This window comes from Myxocyprinus asiaticus, chromosome 15, assembly GCF_019703515.2.
Source record: "Myxocyprinus asiaticus isolate MX2 ecotype Aquarium Trade chromosome 15, UBuf_Myxa_2, whole genome shotgun sequence".
In the NCBI taxonomy this organism is placed as follows: Eukaryota; Metazoa; Chordata; class Actinopteri; order Cypriniformes; family Catostomidae; genus Myxocyprinus; species Myxocyprinus asiaticus.
In genome coordinates this window covers 41,420,070-41,440,499 of record NC_059358.1, presented here as the reverse complement: position 1 = coordinate 41,440,499, position 20,430 = coordinate 41,420,070, and the positions used below count along the sequence as shown (strand labels likewise).

The following is a 20,430-nucleotide window of genomic DNA, read 5'->3' as shown; positions in this document are numbered from 1 at the left end:
TCTTCAAGGCGTCACATGCTTGAAAATAGCATTACTCAAAAGATAATGGCATAATAAAATTCTGAAATAATTCAACACTTAAGAGTATACCTGGAAAGGTTTATTTGTCATGTACACTTTCTTAGAACATATCACGTAGTCACATAAAATCAGAAGTTAAGGAAGAAATACAAAATGTGTCATTTCCTTAACATATCTAGAACAAGGTGGCAAGCAAGATGGCAGCTAGTGAAGGAAGAAGCTCAAGGCTTTTGCTTAGTGGCTCCTGAGCCTTTACATGAGTAATCGTGGTTTTATTAGGAATAGTGGAGTTCTGCTGTTAGAACCAGTCTCTATTATCTCCATGTGCCATGATGGACAACTCACATGGCATCTTCATTATTTCCATAGCGTCTGAGTGGATGTTTTCACACATTCAGAAACATCCAATTTCTTCCCACTGTTGCACATCTTGGCCAGGTTCTGCAGAGATAGTAGAAACAAATGGTGATAATGTTAATACTACTTTTGCTTTAATAACATTTATTAAAATATCCAGAAATACAATACACAAAATGTTGCGTTATGTTTGAACAGCTACATGAATATTTGAGGAGCACTTACACTAGCAGCTCTCGCGATACTGTTTGGGGACTGAAGAGCCGCAAGCTCATTGAGAATTCTCTTCAAATCATTGTTACATGGTTCTACTGTAAATCACAGAAAGACAATATACTGATCACTTTATAACAGTCATTTTTTTCAAAGTTTAATGTTTTCTCCTGTCCTTAAAGGGACAGTTCACCCAAAAATGAAAATTCTCTCATCATATACCATGATCATTTATCATGTAGGTCCATACAATACAAGTGAATGGTGATCCAAAAAGCACATAAAGGCATCATAAAAGTAATCCATAGAGTGTAGTGGTTTAATCCATGTCTTCTGAAGTGATATAAGTGTAGGTAAGAAACATCAACATTTAAGTCCTTTTTTTTTTTTTTTTTTTTTTTTTTACAATAAATCTCCACTTTCACTTTCTTCTTTCGTTTTTTTTTTTTTTTTTTTTTCTTTTTTTGCCGATTCGCATTGTTTGCACATATCGTCACATACTGGTCGGGGCTGAGCAAAGGTGGAGATTAATAGTAAAAAAGGACTTAAATATTGATCTGTTTCTCACCCATACCTATCATATCGCTTCAGAATCCATGGATTAAACCACTGGAGTATTATGGATTACTTTTACGGTGCCTTTATGTGCTTTTTGGAACTTCAAAGTTCTGGTCACCATTCACTTGCATTGTGAGGACCTACAGAGCTGAAATATTCTTCTAAAAATCTTAATTTGTGTTCAGCAGAAAAAAGAAAGTCATACACATCTGGGATGGCATGAGGGTGAGTAAATGATGAGAGAATTTTCATTTTTGGGTGAATGATACCTTGAACCTCATTACCTGAATATTCAAAGTCAAACACAATTTACTAATTACTTAATCAGATTACTGATCATTTCCTCTGGAAAATTAATCACATTACTAATTATTTTAAGTTACTCTCTAAAATACTTTTCATAGAGAAGGTTTTTTTTTTTGCTAAAAAGTTATTTTCTAAATATCTATATTCACTCAATATTCACTGTCGCACTCAAGTCATTCTCTCAGCACCTCACATATTTCCCTTACTATGACTTATTTGTATGGGAGATATGGTGTGTACACCCTATATCTGTAACAAAAAATGCAAAGAGACGTACATCCGGGCATAATTAATGTTTTCAATTTGGCAAACAATACTATTTTAGAAATGTGTAACCCAAATAATGCACTTAAAAGTAATCAATTAAAAGTCAGTCACTGTAATCTGATAACTAGTGTTTCGTGCATTGCACTGCTTTTGACTCAAAAAGTAATTAGATTACAGCAATTTATTACTTTGTAAACAGATTACACCCAACACTGGAAAACAATACATTTTGCTTTTGTTGCGGTGATGGTGGTGACACAGAAATTACATGCTTCAACTTGATGTAAAAAATTTTAAATGTTGAATAGTTAGTACGTTTTCTGCTTTTTTATTTTAAAGGTGCACAAAGTAACTTTTACCATCATAAACAATGAAAAGAATACTTTTTTTAAAACATCTGATTAGAAATACTGAAAAACTGTCTACTGTTATGTGATGCTGCTTTTACGCCGGTAGTCTAAAACCATTGTCATTTTGGCCAGCAAACATAAACAAGTACTAAGTGTATCTTTAAATTTGTGACTACTTTTAGTAATGTTTGGTAATCTTTAGTGTGATTCTGAAGCAGCTGTGATGTTTATTACACGCTAGCAGCACATACCATGGTCAGGTGCTGGCTGTGGTTGCAAATGCAAGTATGGATGCTCAAGGAGTTCTGCGATGGAAATCCTTTCTCTAGGATTCCGAACTAGACACCTCTGAAACAGACAATTAATAGATACTGAGCACTGCGCAACTGGCTCTTTACCGATTTGTAAATGTCATACAACAAAACAATTCTGCACACCTTGAGCACATCGAGCAGGTCATTTTCTGGAATATCAGGAAAGTCGATCTTGTGGGACGGGTCTATGATGGCATGGATTTTGGCTATCTGATTGGTGATGGTCTGGAATGGAGTCTTTCCATAAGTCATACAATACAGGATACAGCCAAGAGACCACACGTCTCCTTTAGCACTGATCTGTGGAGAGCAGAGAAAAAAGTCATGTCAATAACCCCCTTTTTAAAGATGACATATCATGAGAAATCAAGTTTTCATAGATCTTTTTAAACAAGAGTTGATGTGCTATAAAAACATTCTGCAACTTTCAGAACTAAAAAATTCCTCCCTACTTCAAAAAGAGCATGTATTGAAATTAAAGGGATAGTTCACCCAAAAATGAAAATTCTCTCATCATTTACTCACCCTCATGACATTCCAGATGTGTATGACTTTCTTTCTTCAGCAGAACACAAATTATGATTTTTAGAAGAATATGTGTAATTCACAATGCAAGTGAATGGGTGCCAAAATTTTATGCTCCAAAAAGCACATAAAAGCAATCGATACAACTCCAGTGGTTTAATCCATGTCTTCTGAAGTAATATGAAGGTTTGGATGAGAAACAGATCCTTTTTTGCTAGAAATTCTTCTCCCTGCCCAGTAAGGGGCGATATGCACGAAGAATGTGAATCACCAAATACAGAAGAAGAAGAATGTGAAAGTGATCTGTTTCTCACCCACACCTATCAAATCACTCCTGAAGACATGGATTTAACCACTGGAGTATTATGGATTACTTTTATGATGACTTTATGTGCTTTTGGAGTTACAAAGGTCCGATCACCATTCACTTGCATTGTATGGACCTACAGAGCTGAGAAACTCTTTAAAAAACTTAATTTTGTGTTCTGCAGAAGAAAGAAAATCACACACATTTGGGATGGCATGAGGGTGAGTAAATGATGAGAGAATTTTCATTTTTGGGTGAACTATCCCTTTAAGTTGCGAAAAGAACTTCCTCTGGAAAGAACCCCAAAAACAATTTTAATTATACGTTTAATTCTTAGGGTCTGAAAGAGGGTTGAAAATGGTCACAGAAACTAAATGCTGACCTTTTTGGTGCAAAAACAAAAACAAACAAAAAAACAACACCGCCTTGATAGTAAACATAAATGGACCTTTAGGGAAAAACTTAAATGTCTGATATGACCCCTTTAATAAACTGTACATGTATGGAAATATATTGACATCCGAAAACATGATTCAGAAGCACTAAAACAAACTCATCTGACCTTTGAACCTGGCTTTCCATTAGAGGAAGTGTCTTTAATGGCCTCTGGTGGCATGTAGTTTAGTGTCCCCACCTGATGCACAACATAAGGAAAAGTAAATCAATGCATAACTGAGTCCAGAAATAAATCTATATTTACATCACAGTTCTGTTCCAACCTGCGAGTCCTTCATAATGCTGGTCATATCGGGCTGAATGCGGTTGGCGATTCCGAAGTCTATCAGTTTCAGTGAAGCATCCACAATCACAAAATTTGCTGGCTTCAAATCACTGTGGATGATACCTTCCAAAGGAAAAAAATATTAGAAAATTAAAATCAACATGAAATCAAAATTGAAACCATTTACATTTACTTTTCCAACCAATCCTCTCCAACCACCTGGCTCCATTCTGGTGTATAACGCCCACTTCTCAAGAACTAATCAATTTCTAATGTACAGGTGCATCTCAATAAATTAGAATGTTGTGGAAAAGTTAATTTATTTCAGTAATTCAACTCAAATTGTGAAACTCGTGTATTAAATAAATTCAATACACACAGACTGAAGTAGTTTAAGTCTTTGGTTCTTTTAATTGTGATGATTTTGGCTCACATTTAACAAAAACCCACCAATTCACTATCTCAAAAAATTAGAATATGGTGACATGCCAATCAGCTAATCAACTCAAAACACCTGCAAAGGTTTCCTGAGCCTTCAAAATGGTCTCTCAGTTTGGTTCACTAGGCTACACAATCATGGGGAAGACTGCTGATCTGACAGTTGTCCAGAAGACAATCATTGACACCCTTCACAAGGAGGGTAAGCCACAAACATTCATTGCCAAAGAAGCTGGCTGTTCACAGAGTGCTGTATCCAAGCATGTTAACAGAAAGTTGAGTGGAAGGAAAAAGTGTGGAAGAAAAAGATGCACAACCAACCGAGAGAACCGTAGCCTTATGGGGACTGTCAAGCAAAATTGATTCAAGAATTTGGGTGAATTCACAAGGAATGGACTGAGGCTGGGGTCAAGGCATCAAGAGCCACCACACACAGACATGTCAAGGAATTTGGATACAGTTGTCGTATTCCTCTTGTCAAGCCACTCCTGAACCACAGACAACGTCAAAGGCGTCTTACCTGGGCTAAGGAGAAGAAGAACTGGACTGTTGCCCAGTGGTCCAAAGTCCTCTTTTCAGATGAGAGCAAGTTTTGTATTTCATTTGGAAACCAAGGTCCTAGAGTCTGGAGGAAGGGTGGAGAAGCTCATAGCCCAAGTTGCTTGAAGTCCAGTGTTAAGTTTCCACAGTCTGTGATGATTTGGGGTGCAATGTCATCTGCTGGTGTTGGTCCATTGTGTTTTTTGAAAACCAAAGTCACTGCACCCGTTTACCAAGAAATTTTGGAGCACTTCATGCTTCCTTCTGCTGACCAGCTTTTTAAAGATGCTGATTTCATTTTCCAGCAGGATTTGGCACCTGCCCACACTGCCAAAAGCACCAAAAGTTGGTTAAATGACCATGGTGTTGGTGTGCTTGACTGGCCAACAAACTCACCAGACCTGAACCCCATAGAGATTGTCAAGAGGAAAATGAGAAACAAGAGACCAAAAAATGCAGATGAGCTGAAGGCCACTGTCAAAGAAACCTGGGCTTCCATACCACCTCAGCAGTGCCACAAACTGATCACCTCCATGCCACGCCGAATTGAGGCAGTAATTAAAGCAAAAGGAGCCCCTACCAAGTATTGAGTACATAAAGTAAATGAACATACTTTCCAGAAGGCCAACAATTCACTAAAAATGTTTTTTTTATTGGTCTTATGATGTATTCTAATTTTTTGAGATAGTGAATTGGTGGGTTTTTGTTAAATGTGAGCCAAAATCATCACAATTAAAAGAACCAAAGACTTAAACTACTTCAGTCTGTGTGCATTGAATTTATTTAATACACGAGTTTCACAATTTGAGTTGAATTACTGAAATAAATGAACTTTTCCACGACATTCTAATTTATTGAGATGCACCTGTATAAAATCTTGTGCCTTCCTACATTTATTATTGAATATCCTGTTTCCCGCTGTAGTAAGTCTCTATGATATTTGGTCTCTAGATATGGCTCATGTCCATTCTTCAATTTAAGTCTGTGGGATTCGTCCACCAGGTGAAAATCATCAAATTGTTCAGACAAGTAATAGCGCAGCTTTGAGGTATCATTACCATTTGTCACATGGTATGAGCTATAAATTAGTGAGCTGAGAATGGATTGTCACCGTGTTTGTGGATGGTGTGTACAGCTTCCAGCATGTTCCTCCAGTAACACTTTCTGTCCAGAGGTTTGACTGATTTGCGGTTGCGCAGCCAGGTGTTGAGATCCAGGTGGCCACACTCCATGAGCATGTAAATGTAGCTGTTGGTGATCTCACTGTAATATCAAACAGGAAACAGCTCATCAGCCTTGTTTTCATAAGAAAATCCTTTATTCATACTAAACCACACTAGAATTAAAGGAATAGCTCACCCAAAAATGTTGTTCCAAACCTGCATGCCTTGATTTTTTATTTATTTATTTTTTATAAAAAACAAAAGGATTTTCTTTTTAAAGAATCTTCATGCAGCTCTTATCCATTCAACAGAAGTTCATAGTGACCACCTCTGTCAAGCTCCAAAAAAGGACAAAAACACCATCATAACAGTAGTCCACATAACCTGTGTGCTATATTTCAAGTCTTTTGAAGCCAAACGACAGCTTTGTGTGAGGAAGAGAATAAATATTTTCATTATTTACAGACAAATCTTCCCCTTTGCTGCAGCTCTCAAATCTCATTGTCTATACACATATTCAAACTGCTGCTCCCTCGCTCAGTTGCGAGAACCGATGCTGTTTGCTATCATTACATCAAAACTGGCACAGCATTTCGATAAGATTTGAAAGCTTTGTTGGAGGGAAAATGTTCAGTGAATATTAACTTACATTTTGGTCTTATCCTCACATAAAGCTATCATACTGTATGTCTTTAGAAGACCTGGAATATAGCGGATTATGGAATAATTGGAATTATGGAATTGTTTTTTTTTTTTAGATTCACAGACGTAGTCACTATCTGCTTACATTGTATGTAAAAAGAGCTGCATGAAGATTCTTTAAAAATTCTCCTTTGTGTTTGACGGAACAAAATGAAAGCATACAAGCTTGAAATGGCATGGTGATTAAGTAATGATATGAAGATATATGAAGAAGCATATTACTAAGTACTAAGTGAGAAGTATTAAATTTTTTTACGAGTATCCCTGTCTCGATGCTGGTAAGTTGTGGACACACTTACTAGTCATATAGCTTAATGATCTGGTCACTGTACTGTTGAAGATGATTCAAGTGCTCTATCTCATTCTTGTAGCTTTCCACGGCCTGTGCATCAGCCTCCTCTAGATTCACATATTTCACAGCATACACGTGCTTCTTATTGTCAAAAACCTGATAGACCTGAAAATAAATAAGAGTACTTCTGTTACTCAATGATCGATCGCATGAAATGGAAAATTCTGATTACTGTCGAGCTGTAGCAAGAATTCCTAATTTCTTATGTACCTTACTGGATCCGCCTCTGCCGATCATCTTGAAAATGAAGAACTGTTTGCCCTTGATTGTGATGGACTCGTTTGAGAAAGCTGAGGCAGGCGTCTAAGAGTAAAAGATCACAGTTTGACTAAGAGTGAAAATTTTGATATAAAATGTAGATTTTCAAACAAAACGTGGTGGGCTATGCAAGCCAAAATGTAAATATATATAAAATTTCACAATTTCTGCCAGGGTATGCAAACTTTTGAGCACAACTGTATATTATTTATATATATACAGGTGCATCTCAATAAATTAGAATGTCGTGGAAAAGTTCATTTATTTCAGCAATTCAACTCAAATTGTGAAACTCGTGTATTAAATAAATTCAATGCACACAGACTGAAGTAGTTTAAGTCTTTGGTTCTTTTAATTGTGATGATTTTGGCTCACATTTAACAAAAACCCACCAATTCACTATCTCAAAAAATTAGAATACATCATAAGACCAATAAAAAAAACATTTTTAGTGAATTGTTGGCCTTCTGGGAAGTATGTTCATTTACTGTATATGTACTCAATACTTGGTAGGGGCTCCTTTTGCTTTAATTACTGCCTCAATTTGGCGTGGCATGGAGGTGATCAGTTTGTGGCACTGCCGAGGTGGTATGGAAGCCCAGGTTTCTTTGACAGTGGCCTTCAGCTCATCTGCATTTTTTGGTCTCTTGTTTCTCATTTTCCTCTTGACAATACCCCATAGATTCTCTATGGGGTTCAGGTCTGGTGAGTTTGCTGGCCAGTCAAGCACACCAACACCATGGTCATTTAACCAACTTTTGGTGCTTTTGGCAGTGTGGGCAGGTGCCAAATCCTGCTGGAAAATGAAATCAGCATCTTTAAAAAGCTGGTCAGCAGAAGGAAGCATGAAGTGCTCCAAAATTTCTTGGTAAACGGGTGCAGTGACTTTGGTTTTCAAAAAACACAATGGACCAACACCAGCAGATGACATTGCACCCCAAATCATCACAGACTGTGGAAACTTAACACTGGACTTCAAGCAACTTGGGCTATGAGCTTCTCCACCCTTCCTCCAGACTCTAGGACCTTGGTTTCCAAATGAAATACAAAACTTGCTCTCATCTGAAAAGAGGACTTTGGACCACTGGGCAACAGTCCAGTTCTTCTTCTCCTTAGCCCAGGTAAGACGCCTCTGACATTGTCTGTGGTTCAGGAGTGGCTTAACAAGAGGAATACGACAACTGTAGCCAAATTCCTTGACACGTCTGTGTGTGGTGGCTCTTGATGCCTTGACCCCAGCCTCAGTCCATTCCTTGTGAATTCACCCAAATTCTTGAATCAATTTTGCTTGACAGTCCCCATAAGGCTACGGTTCTCTCGGTTGGTTGTGCATCTTTTTCTTCCACACTTTTTCCTTCCACTCAACTTTCTGTTAACATGCTTGGATACAGCACTCTGTGAACAGCCAGCTTCTTTGGCAATGAATGTTTGTGGCTTACCCTCCTTGTGAAGGGTGTCAATGATTGTCTTCTGGACAACTGTCAGATCAGCAGTCTTCCCCATGATTGTGTAGCCTAGTGAACCAAACTGAGAGACCATTTTGAAGGCTCAGAAAACCTTTGCAGGTGTTTTGAGTTGATTAGCTGATTGGCATGTCACCATATTCTAATTTTTTGAGATAGTGAATTGGTGGGTTTTTGTTAAATGTGAGCCAAAATCATCACAATTAAAAGAACCAAAGACTTAAACTACTTCAGTCTGTGTGCACTGAATTTATTTAATACACGAGTTTCACAATTTGAGTTGAATTACTGAAATAAATGAACTTTTCCACGACATTCTAATTTATTGAGATGCATCTGTATATGTATATATACACTGGTGGCCAAAGGTTTGGAATAATGTACAGATTTTGCTCTTATGGAAAGAAATTGGTACTTTTATTCACCAAAGTGGCATTCAACTGATCACAATGTATAGTCAGGACATTAATAATATGAAAAATTTCTATTACAGTTTGATAAACTACTTCAAAGAGTTCTCATCAAAAAATCCTCCACGTGCAGCAATGACAGCTTTGCAGATCCTTGGCATTCTAGCTGTCAGTTTGTCCAGATACTCAGGTGACATTTCACCCCACACTTCCTGTAGCACTTGCCATAGATGTGGCTGTCTTGTTGGGCACTTCTCACGCACCTTACAGTCTAGCTGATCCCACAAAAGCTCAATGGGGTTAAGATCCATGACACTCTTTTCCAATTATCTGTTGTCCAATGTCTGTGTTTCTTTGCCCACTCTAACCTTTTCTTTTTGTTTTTCTGTTTCAAAAGTGGCTTTTTCTTTACAATTCTTCCCATAAGGCCTGCACCCCTGAGTCTTCTCTTTACTGTTGTACGTGAAACTGGTGTTGAGCGGGTAGAATTCAATGAAGCTGTCAGCTGAGGACATGTGAGGCATCTATTTCTCAAACTAGAGACTCTGATGTACTTATCCTCTTGTTTAGTTGTACATCTGGCCTTCCTCATCTCATTCTGTCATTGTTAGAGCCAGTTGATCTTTGTCTTTGAAGACTGTAGTGTAACCTTTGCATGTAATCTTCAGTTTTTTGGCAATTTCAAGCATTGTATAGACTTCATTCCTCAAAACAATGATTGACTGACGAGTTTCTAGAGAAAGCGGTTTCTTTTTTGCCATTTTTGACTTAATATTGACCATAAGACATGCTAGTCTATTGCATACTCTGGCAACTCAAAAACAAACACAAAGACAATGTTAAGCTTCATTTAAGGAACCAAATAGCTTTCAACTGTGTTTGATATAATGGCAAGTGATTTTCTAGTAGCAAATTAGCAATTTAGCACGATTACTCAAGGATAAGGTGTTGGAGTGATGGCTGCTGGGAATGGGGCCTGTCTAGATTTGATCAAAAATGACTTTTATCAAATAGTGATGGTGATGTTTTTTTTACATCAATAATGTCCTGACTATACTTTGTGATCAGTTGAATGCCACTTTGGTGAATTAAAGTACCAATTTCCTTCCAAAACAGCAAAATCTGTCCATTAACCCAAACCTTTGGCCACCAGTGTGTGTGTGTGTGTGTGTGTGTATATATATATATATATACACACACACACACACATACATAATTGATTTGAGCATGGTCATTTGTTTAATCGAAATGAAATGCTTCAGTTGGTGTACTGCCTAGCCCTACTCCAGGATATTTGTATTATTAGTACAATACACTGTGAAAGAAACACTTTTTACCTGTGATGGGTGCTGAATATAGGACACCTGGCTCTGAGGGGTGCACGGCAGCTGAGCGTGAACTAGTTTCTGAGCTGTAGATGGAACAGACACAATCACTGGCTGCTGCTTCACCACAGGAGTCACAAAACTGTTCAAGAAGAGAGCAAACACTTGCTTAGCATTAAGCCATGATGTAACTGGAATAAATATGTGCAGTGTAAAACAGGCCTAAGTAATAATGATACATTTATGATGAATCATGTCATGTCTAAACCATGTATCCTGCAGTGTCATTACCTGTTTGCGTTTGGGTCGTTGTATTTGGGAGTCTGACAGCTGAGAGTCGGGTGTAATCGAGGAGGTGCTGGGGCAGAGGGAGTTCTCAAAGCATGAAGTGAGGTTGACGCAGGAATGAGGTCTGCAGGAGGCTTACGATCCTAAACACAACCACAAGATTTATCGTTATCATGTTATGTTAGGATATGTCTGTCAGAATATGTTATCATTCTGAACTTAATACATTAAAACACAAAAGCCTGAGCTGTGATCCAACCTCTGGAGATGCATGTCTGTTTATGACAGCAGGAATCTTCCATTCTGCAGATGTCTCCTTAACAGGAGGTTTTTGCTGCACCTCAGGAACCTTTGCTGGATTTTTTTCCTTTCCGTTATTTTGTGCTTCCACATTTTCTGCAGAAAAAAAAAAACAAAAACGTTTTAGCATCAATCTGTGAATAAGCATCTGCACAGCATACTATGACAGCTATGTTAAAATAAAAAGATTACAAGAATTAAGTCGTAATGTTTTGAAAATTATGTCATAATAGGCCTTTAATAAGAATAATTCAAGAAGTAATATTCTGAGAATAAAGTAAAAAATACAAGAATAGTTGTAATGTTTTGAGAATAATCTCATAATCAGCCTTTTACCCAAATAAAGTCATAGTATTGAGATTAAAAAAAATAATAAAAAAAATCTAAATTATGAGAATAAAGTCATAACGTTATGAAAATAATCCCATAATAGTCCTTTTGCAAGAATAAAAGTTGTAAGTTGTTTCAAGATAAAGTTGTAGCATTATGAGGTTAAAGTAATAATATTTTGAAAATAAAGCTGAATATAGCCATGGATATTGCAACGGAATATGAATGCATACTAGCAAACAACAGTAAAGTGACTTTGGCGACCTGCATGATTAAATCTGACCAACAAACCAAACTAACAAACTAAATGCCCCCTATGAAAGAAAGTGTATGTTTTAAAAACTACATCAGACAAACCTGCAGTGATCTGTTCATCCTCAGCGGGGAGCAGTTGAGTTTTACCAGTGTTTAAATGTTTCATTGCCATCTGCAGCAGTTCAACTGGCCTTGCGTTTGAGCTCAGAGCTTTCTGAAGTATTAAATTACTCTTCCTACAATTGCCTGAGAGATTTTAAAAACACATTATTATGGAAGATCTGGACATACTATGCACCTTTCATTTTTAAGAATATTTTCTTATATTCAGAGGTGATATCACAAGGAATTACATTTTCCTTGATCCTTTAAGATAAGAGTGTATTGCACTATGAAGAACTTTCAGAACTTAAAATGTTCTCAGTCCAAACACCAGAAGAACTGAAGAGTAAAAGTAGGAAAGGGAGTCAAATCTTGCTGCTCTTTGTATCCTTCTGAATGAACAAGGGTTGGAAACAAGCAGCTGATTGTATTTAAAAATACATTTCTGATAATCATTTGAGTCTGATCTCATCAGTTTGACTGACACAATTTAGCACAGACTGAATCAGTCACAGTGGTATGATATGACCCCCTTTTTCTCCCCAAATGGGAATGCCCAATTCCCACTACTTACTAGGTCCTCGTGGTGGCGCGGTTACTCACCTCAATCCAGGAGGTGGAGGACAAGTCTCAGTTGCCTCCGCTTCTGAGACCGTCAATCTGCACATCTTAACACGTGGCTCGTTGTGCATGACACCGCAGAGACTCACAGCATGTGGAGACTCATGCTACTCTCCGCGATGCACGCACAACTCACCACACACCCCATTGAGAGCGAGAACCACTAATCGTGACCACGAGGAGGTTACCCCATGTGACTCTACCCTCCATAGCAACCGGGCCAATTTGGTTGCTTAGGAAACCTGGCTGGGTCACTCAGCACACCCTGGATTCGAACTCACGACTCCAGGGGTGGCAGTCAGCGTCAATACTCACTGAGCTACCAAGCCCCGATATGACCCCTTTTTACAACATGTGAAAATGTCATGTATTACCTTGTGAGAGCTCAAACTGAGCATGTGCGATATGCACAAAAGCAAAAGCTTTACAGTGTGATCTCGCAATACTGAAATGATCTTGAGCATCTTCTGGATCTTCAATTCTGCAGAGGGGACAAAGCATAAATTACAAAAAAAAAAAAAAATGAGATGACCAAATCCTTATATGCAAAAATCTACTTACCCTTTCAATTCTGCATATCGCACAAGCATTCGTGCATAGATTTCGGTTTTGCTATGCTTTGCCAGGGGAAATCTGGCGAACACTTTTGAGTAGGAGTCCAGAAGTCTGGAGAGAAAGGCTGGGTCTGAATGCGGGTTCCCCTTCTTCTCCAGGTTTCTCAGGAAGATCTGACAACTTTCAGGAGAGTTTGAGCTGATCATCTGGTTGATGTCAATCGTGTCTATGAAAGAATTAAAATTCTGCTAAACTTCTTGTGTTCCAAGGAAGACAAAACTTTATAATGGTTTGGATTAAAATGAGGATGAATACATTGACAGAATTTGTATTTTTGGATGAACCTTTAAAATAGATCTCAAATATATTTAAAATAAATAGATTCCCAGATTATATATATACAGCATTAAAATAAATACCTTCCATTCTAGCAGTTTCTTTTCTTTCTGGTTTGTGTAGGAGTTCTGTGATGGTGTCCGCCTCTTCAATATCTTCACGCAGATGATCTGGACTAATCACAGGTGGCTGCAAAGTGGACACTATTTATTATGCACATATGGGTTTCTTGTTTTTTTAAATCAGTGTTTTTGTGTTACCATGACTAATAAGTCTCAGAACTGGTCTTTTTATGTTGTTAGAGAAAGGTTAGTGGACCCTTATACCTTAAGATTTAGTAAATTGTAGGAGTCCCCATCTGAAGTCCTCTTCTTGGAGGAACACAATGGGAACGTGGAGCGGACGGTGGAACCTCGTGTTTGTCTGCAGAAAAGCAAACGTTAAGGCTTGACAAAGAATATTCATTACCACATGGTTATGAAATACTGTGTATAAATAATTCTATCACTGAATTTCAAGTAAAAATAAGTAATTCATCACCAGCAGGCAAGTGGATGGAACTGATACTTGCTGTATTGTGGCAGCTATTCATGCAAATTAAATATATTATATATAAAAAATAAAAAAATAAAAAGTTACAGCTATAGAAATACATTAGCAAAAAGAAAAATGTATTTATCCAAAAATTTAAATAAATTATTGTTTCTGGGGTAGCAAAATAGTTATACATTTGTATATAATTTTTTTTCTTCAGATCTATCGATATACATTGCTAAATTGAATAATTGTTATATGAATAATTGTCGTAGGGCCACTAAAAATATTGGCAGGGCAAATACAAATCTGAGCAACTGAACTGACCAGACCAGCAGAAATTCTTATTGTTGAGTCCTGTACCGTTACCGTAATATAGGATTTTTGTCATACTGCCCACCCCTACTTAAAGGGATAGTTCATCCAAAAATGAAAATTCTCTCATCCTTTACTCACCCTCATGCATTCCAGACGTGTATGACTTTCTTTCTTCTGTAGAACACAAATTAAGATTTTTAAAAGAATATTTCAGCTCTGTAGGTCCATACAATGCAAGTGAATGGTGACCAAAATGGTGAAGCTCCAAAAGTCACATAAAAACATCCAAAAAGTAATCATATGACTCCAGTGGTTTAATCCAAGTCGTCAGAAGCGATATGATAGGTGTGGGTAAAAAACATCAATATTCAATTCGTTAGGGGGCCTGGGTAGCTCAGTGGTAAAATATGCTGTCTACCACCCCTGGAGTTCGCTGCTCGCTAGTTCGAATCCCAGGGAGTGCTGAGTGACTCCAGCCAGGTCTCCTAAGCAACTAAATTGGCCCGGTTGCTAGGGAGGGTAGAGTCACATGGGTTAAACTCCTCGTGGTCGCTATAATGTGGTTCGTTCTCGGTGAGGCGCGTGGTGAATTGAGTGTGGTTGCCGCGGTGGATGGCGTGAAGCCTCCACACGCGCTATGTCTCCGTGGCAACGCACTCAACAAGCCACGTGATAAGATGCGCGGGCTGACGGTCTCAGACGCAGAGGCAACTGGGATTCGACCTCCACCACCCGGACTGAGGCGAATCACTATGCGACCACGAGGACTTAAAAGCACATTGGGCATTCCAAATTGGGAGAAAATAGAAAAAATAAAAAAATAAATAAAAATATTAAATTCTTTTTTTTACTATTAATCTCCACTTCCACATTCGCATTCTTCGTGCATACCACAGACGACTGGTCAGAGGATTTTATAGTAAAAAAAGACTTAAATATTAATCTGTTTCTCACCCACACCTATGAATTAAGCACTGGAGTCATATGGATTACTTTTATGCTGCCTTTTTGTGCTTTTTGGAGCTTCAAAGTTTTGCTCATTAAATTGCATTGTTTGGACCTACAGAATTGAAATATTCTTCAAAAAAAAATTTGTGTTCTGCAGATGAAAGACAGTCATACACATCTGGGATGGCATGAGGGTGAATAAATGATGAGAGAATTTTCATTTTTGGGTGAACTATCCCTTAACACCAAAGCACAAATGTACAACTGTCACCTGGAGAAACTACTGCTGTAGGTGGGAGCTTCTGGCTTCTGAACACTTTCAGAGTCACTGCTCTCGTTTTCAGGGATGGAGAGAGGCACCATGGGTTCTCTGTCTGCCTGTATAAAGGAACATATACAGTATAAACAAGTGTTTCTACTTCATTTCTAATAATTTGTGCTGACGGGTCGACCTCTTTTCACACCTTACCATGGTGATTCTTCTCTGTTGAGACTCTGATCTCCACACAGGCACATTTTCATCCTGTGGACTGAACTTTTGATCATTCCTGGAATTCAGAAAGTAAACATCATACTTCAGTCATGGGATATGCCCATTCCTAACCCACATCAGGCTGACACATGGAAGGCATAAGAGTAACTGCTATGCCTACCCCTGGGTAAAAGTGCAGCTGGCCTGCAGGTCACATGTTTCATCTGATCTCCTTGAGCTGCTTTTCAGAGACTCTTGCACGGTTTCATGTGCAGACACTAAAACAAATTCCATGACAGGGGTCATAAAATCTGACCTTTAAATTTGGAATCAGAGAGAGGATGGAAAACGGTTGTGGAACACTAAACTGTAACCGTTTTTGGTGCGAAAAACTATTGTAAACTTACCTGATATGTTCTCTTTATCCTCATGTGAAATAAGCCGGCGTTTGCCTAAATTGAAATTCCGCACAGCAGCTTCCAGAACGGATCTAGGTTTAGCATTCATTTCGAATGCTTTCTGAAGAATCAAAGTGCATTTCTTAATGTTGCCTGGGGGAAATGGCCAAACAAAAAAAACAAAAAACACAATGATCATAGATTCTCAATCTATAAACCTTTCTGAAAGAAATGTCTTTAATTTGTATTTATAAAGACTTTCTTTAAATTTTCTCGGAGGCAGTTTTCGTACGGGGCACACTGTGCTCATGAATTGTGCAACTGATGATGTTGTCATGCTAAAATAGGCTAAATTTCGGGTTCATTACCAGCTTTCATATTACCAATTTTTCATGCAAACCCTGCTCTGATTGGGACTAAACTGCCAGTGTGCAAGGCCCCAGAGTCTTCCCCTTACCTTGCAGAAGTTCGAACTGAGCATAAGCTATGTGGACAAAGGCAAAATCCTTGCAATGGGACCTTGCAATATCAAAACTAGACTGCGCATCATTTACATCCTGGATGCTGTTGAGAAAGAGAGACCAAAAGGCATCATTTAACACATGACAGTTCAAAACAGATCTGCTGACTCATAAAACTTCACAGCATGCAGTACAGAAGCGACTTACGCTTTTAACTCTGCGAATCTGACAAGCATCTTGGCATAGCTCTCATTCTGACTGTACTTTCCCAACGGCATGCTGGAAAAGACCCGTGTGTAGCTGTCGATGAGCTTGGTGAGAAGGCTGGGATCAGATTCAGGGTTGCCTTTCTTCTCCAGTTTGCTCAGAAATGTCCGACAGGTGTCGGAGGAGTTTGAACTGATGGCCTGGTTGATGTAATCTGTGTCATCTGCATGGAAGAAAAGTGTTTGTTTAATTTCAGCAATTTTGCATTGGCATCATCCACTGAAATCTCACTACTGATGAAATGTTCTTACAATTGAGCATAAAAAAATTCCATTACTTTTTATCTTCAGGTCTGGAAATCAAAACTGTAATTGTTAATGACCGTTGGAACCCTGACAAACATGCCTTAATAAATGTATTACCATCATTGAATAATCGCTTCATCTTTGCCAGCCGTTGGCACAGCATGGCAATCTGCATCTGTCGCTCAGTGCTCTCTTCTTCACCCATCTCTGTACACTGCACAACACACAGTATATCACAAATCAAATCACACATCCATACAACACAATTACAGTACCTCTGTTGAAAGATGGAAGCACACTTTAGTCTTTGAATTACATGATCTTATCTATCCATCTATCATCTATCCATCCATCGATCTATCTATCTTCCTTTCTTATCTATCCATCTATCTATCATCCATCCATCTCTCATCTACAGTTGAAGTCAGAAGTTTACATACACTTAGGTTGAAGTCATTAAAACTCATTTTTTAACCACTCCACAGATTTAATATTAGCAAACTTTAGTTTTCATTATAAGTCATTTAGGACACCTACTTTGTGCATGACATGAGTAATTTTTCCAAAAATTGTTTACAGACAGATTGTTTAACTTTAAATTGACTATATCACAATTCCAGTGGGTCAGATGTTTATATATACTAAGTCAACTGTGCCTTTAAGGAGCTTGGAACATTCCAGAAAATGATGTCAAACCTTTAGACAATCAGCCAATTAGCTTCTGATAGGAGGTGTACTGAATTGAAGGTGTACCTGTGGATGTATTTTAAGGCCTACCTTCAAAACTCAATGTCTCCTTGTTTGACATCATGGAAAAATCAAAAGAAATCTGCCAACACCTCAGAAAAATAATTGTGGACCTCCACAAGTCTGGTTCATCCTTGGGATCAATTTCCAAATGCCTGAACGTATCACGTTCATCTGTACAAACAATAGTATGCAAGTATAAACCATGCAGCCAACATACCGCTCAGGAAGGAGATGCATTCTGTCTCCTAGAGATGAATGTAGTTTGGTGCGAAAAGTGCAAATCAATCCCACAACAACAGCAATGGACCTTGTGAAGATGCTAGAGGAAACATGTAGACAAGTATCTATATCCACAGTAAAACGAGTCCTATATCGATATTACCTGAAAGACTGCTCAGCAAGGAAGAAGCCAATGCTCCAAAACCACCATAAAAAGCCAGACTACAGTTTGCAAGTGCACATCGGGACAAAGCTCTTACTTTTCGGATACATTTCCTGTGGTCTGATGAAACAAAATTTTTACTTTTTGGCCATAATGACCATTGTTATGTTTGGAGGAAAAAGGGTGAGACTTGCAAGCCGAAGAGCATCATCCCAACCGTGAAGCATGGGGGTGGCAGCATCATGTTGTGGGGGTGCTTTGCTGCAGGAGGGACTGGTGCACTTCACAAAAAAGATAGCATCATGAGGAAGGAAAATTATGTGAATATATTGAAGCAACATCTCAAGACATCAGCCAGGAAGTTAAAGCTCAGTCACAAATGGGTCTTTCAAATGGACAATGACCCCAAGCATACCTCCAAAGCTGTGGCAAAATGGCTTAAGGACAACAAAGTCGATGTATTGGAGTGGCCATCACAAAACCCTGACCTCAATCCGATAGTAAATTTGTGGGCAGAACTGAAAAAGCATGTGTGAGCAAGGAGGCCTACAAACCTGACTCAGTTACTCCAGTTCCGTCTGGAGGAATGGGCCAAAATTCCAGCAACTTATTGTGAGAAGCTTGTGGAAGGCTACCCAAAACACTTGACCCAAGTTAAACTATTTAAAGGCAATGCTACCAAATACTAACAAAGTGTATATAAACTTCTGACCCACTGGGAATGTGATGAAAGAAATAAAAGCTGAAATAAATCATTCTCTGTACTATTATTCTGACATTTCACATTCTTAAAATAAAGTAGTGATCCTAACTGACCTAAAACAGGGAATGTTTTCTATGATTAGTCAGGTATTGTTCAAAACTGAGCTTAAATGTACTTGGCTAAGGAGTATGTAAACTTCTGACTTCAACTATATCTATCTTCCTTTCTTATCTATCCATCCATCTTCCTTATCTATCAATCTATCTATCATCTATCTATCTATCTATCCATCATCTATCTTGTTATCATCCATCCATCTTCCTTATCTATCCATCCATCCATCCATCTTCCTTATCTATCAATCTATCTATCATCTATCTATCCATCCATCCTTCATCTATCTTCCTTATCTATCCATCCATCCATCCATCTTCCTTATCTATCCATCATCTATCTAGCTATCTATCCATCCATCCATCCATCCATCTTCCTTATCTATCCATCATCTATCTAGCTATCTATCCATCCATCCATCCATCTAGCTATCCATCCATCCATCCATCCATCTATCTATCATCCATCCATAATCTAATTAGCTATCCATCCATCCATCCATCATCTATCCATCTCTCTATCCATCCATTATCCATCTATCCATCCATCCATCCATCCATCCATCCATCCATCCATATACCTTTAGCACTTCAAAGATCTCGAAGTATTTATAATAAATAAAACCTATATAACTTTAGGGTTTGGGCAGGGTTGACACCCATGGTGGCAGAATATTCTGATGTTTTCTGCATGACAAGAACTCACTTTACAACAGAAGATTCAAATAATGTTCACGATATTAAAAACGTAAAAGTACTGTTAGCCATTTAGACGTTTTAAAGCGGTATACTTACACTGAGACGGAGAAATTGGGGTAAATTTGACGGCGATCTCGATTAAATGTGTTGTTCAGCAACAGTTTCAAAATTCGCCACTTCCTAATAGCGCGCGGTCCTATTGGTCAGTTTTGTATTTGCGGATCTACCCGCGGTCACGTGATCCCCCGAGAGCCTGAGGGGCGGGATTTCCTTGCCACGTCACACACAGCGGCAGTTATATGACTTGTCAATAACAAAATTACAGAATATCAAATATTGCACAAAATATATCTCATAAAACATGTTTTAGAAGTTCTAATACTGGCAAGGAAACATTTTAAGTTTTCATATCTTCACTGATCAGTAAGGATAAGTATCCACTGATGTTTTGGATTGAAACTAAAAATAAATAAATAAAGAAGAATAAGGAATAAACGAAATATTTTTACAACCAGGTGGAATGATATAATGATATATTAAAAAGCCATGGGGTAGAAAAAGAAAAAACACATCTTTTTCAATTATGAAAAATTGTGGGGAAGTTCCACATACATAAAAATCAAATGGTCTTCCTCCAAACCAATTGATTTATTTCATAAATAACTTTAACAATACTAAACTAGTGCTTTATACGGATGTAAAAGCAAAAGGTGAGCCTGTAATATTATTAATTAGTATGATATTAATCTTTCCTTTGTTTTTT

General features: G+C 38.1%; 1 protein-coding gene across 2 annotated transcripts; it reads right to left on the bottom strand.

Moving 5' to 3' along the window:
* Positions 1-78: 78 nt before the first annotated feature.
* LOC127452617 (dual specificity protein kinase Ttk-like) lies at positions 79-19,857 on the bottom strand. Of its 2 annotated transcripts, none has more exons than XM_051718229.1 (25): positions 19,764-19,857; positions 17,138-17,234; positions 16,716-16,938; positions 16,505-16,611; positions 16,057-16,200; positions 15,831-15,927; positions 15,647-15,725; positions 15,449-15,555; positions 13,704-13,800; positions 13,461-13,566; positions 13,048-13,267; positions 12,861-12,967; positions 11,866-12,009; positions 11,138-11,274; positions 10,882-11,021; positions 10,603-10,732; positions 7,345-7,437; positions 7,082-7,239; positions 6,029-6,180; positions 3,938-4,062; positions 3,781-3,852; positions 2,510-2,686; positions 2,324-2,420; positions 604-689; positions 79-462 (listed from the first exon to the last, which is right to left on the bottom strand). In XM_051718229.1, exons 2-25 carry the CDS (start codon positions 17,223-17,225, stop codon positions 379-381), a joined length of 2,970 nt encoding a protein of 989 aa, XP_051574189.1. In that variant the 5' UTR covers positions 17,226-17,234; positions 19,764-19,857; the 3' UTR covers positions 79-378. The 2 variants fall into 2 exon arrangements, with proteins under 2 accessions (XP_051574189.1, XP_051574190.1); XM_051718230.1 differs by having other exon boundaries at positions 604-686.
* Between the last annotated feature and the right edge of the window lie 573 nt (positions 19,858-20,430).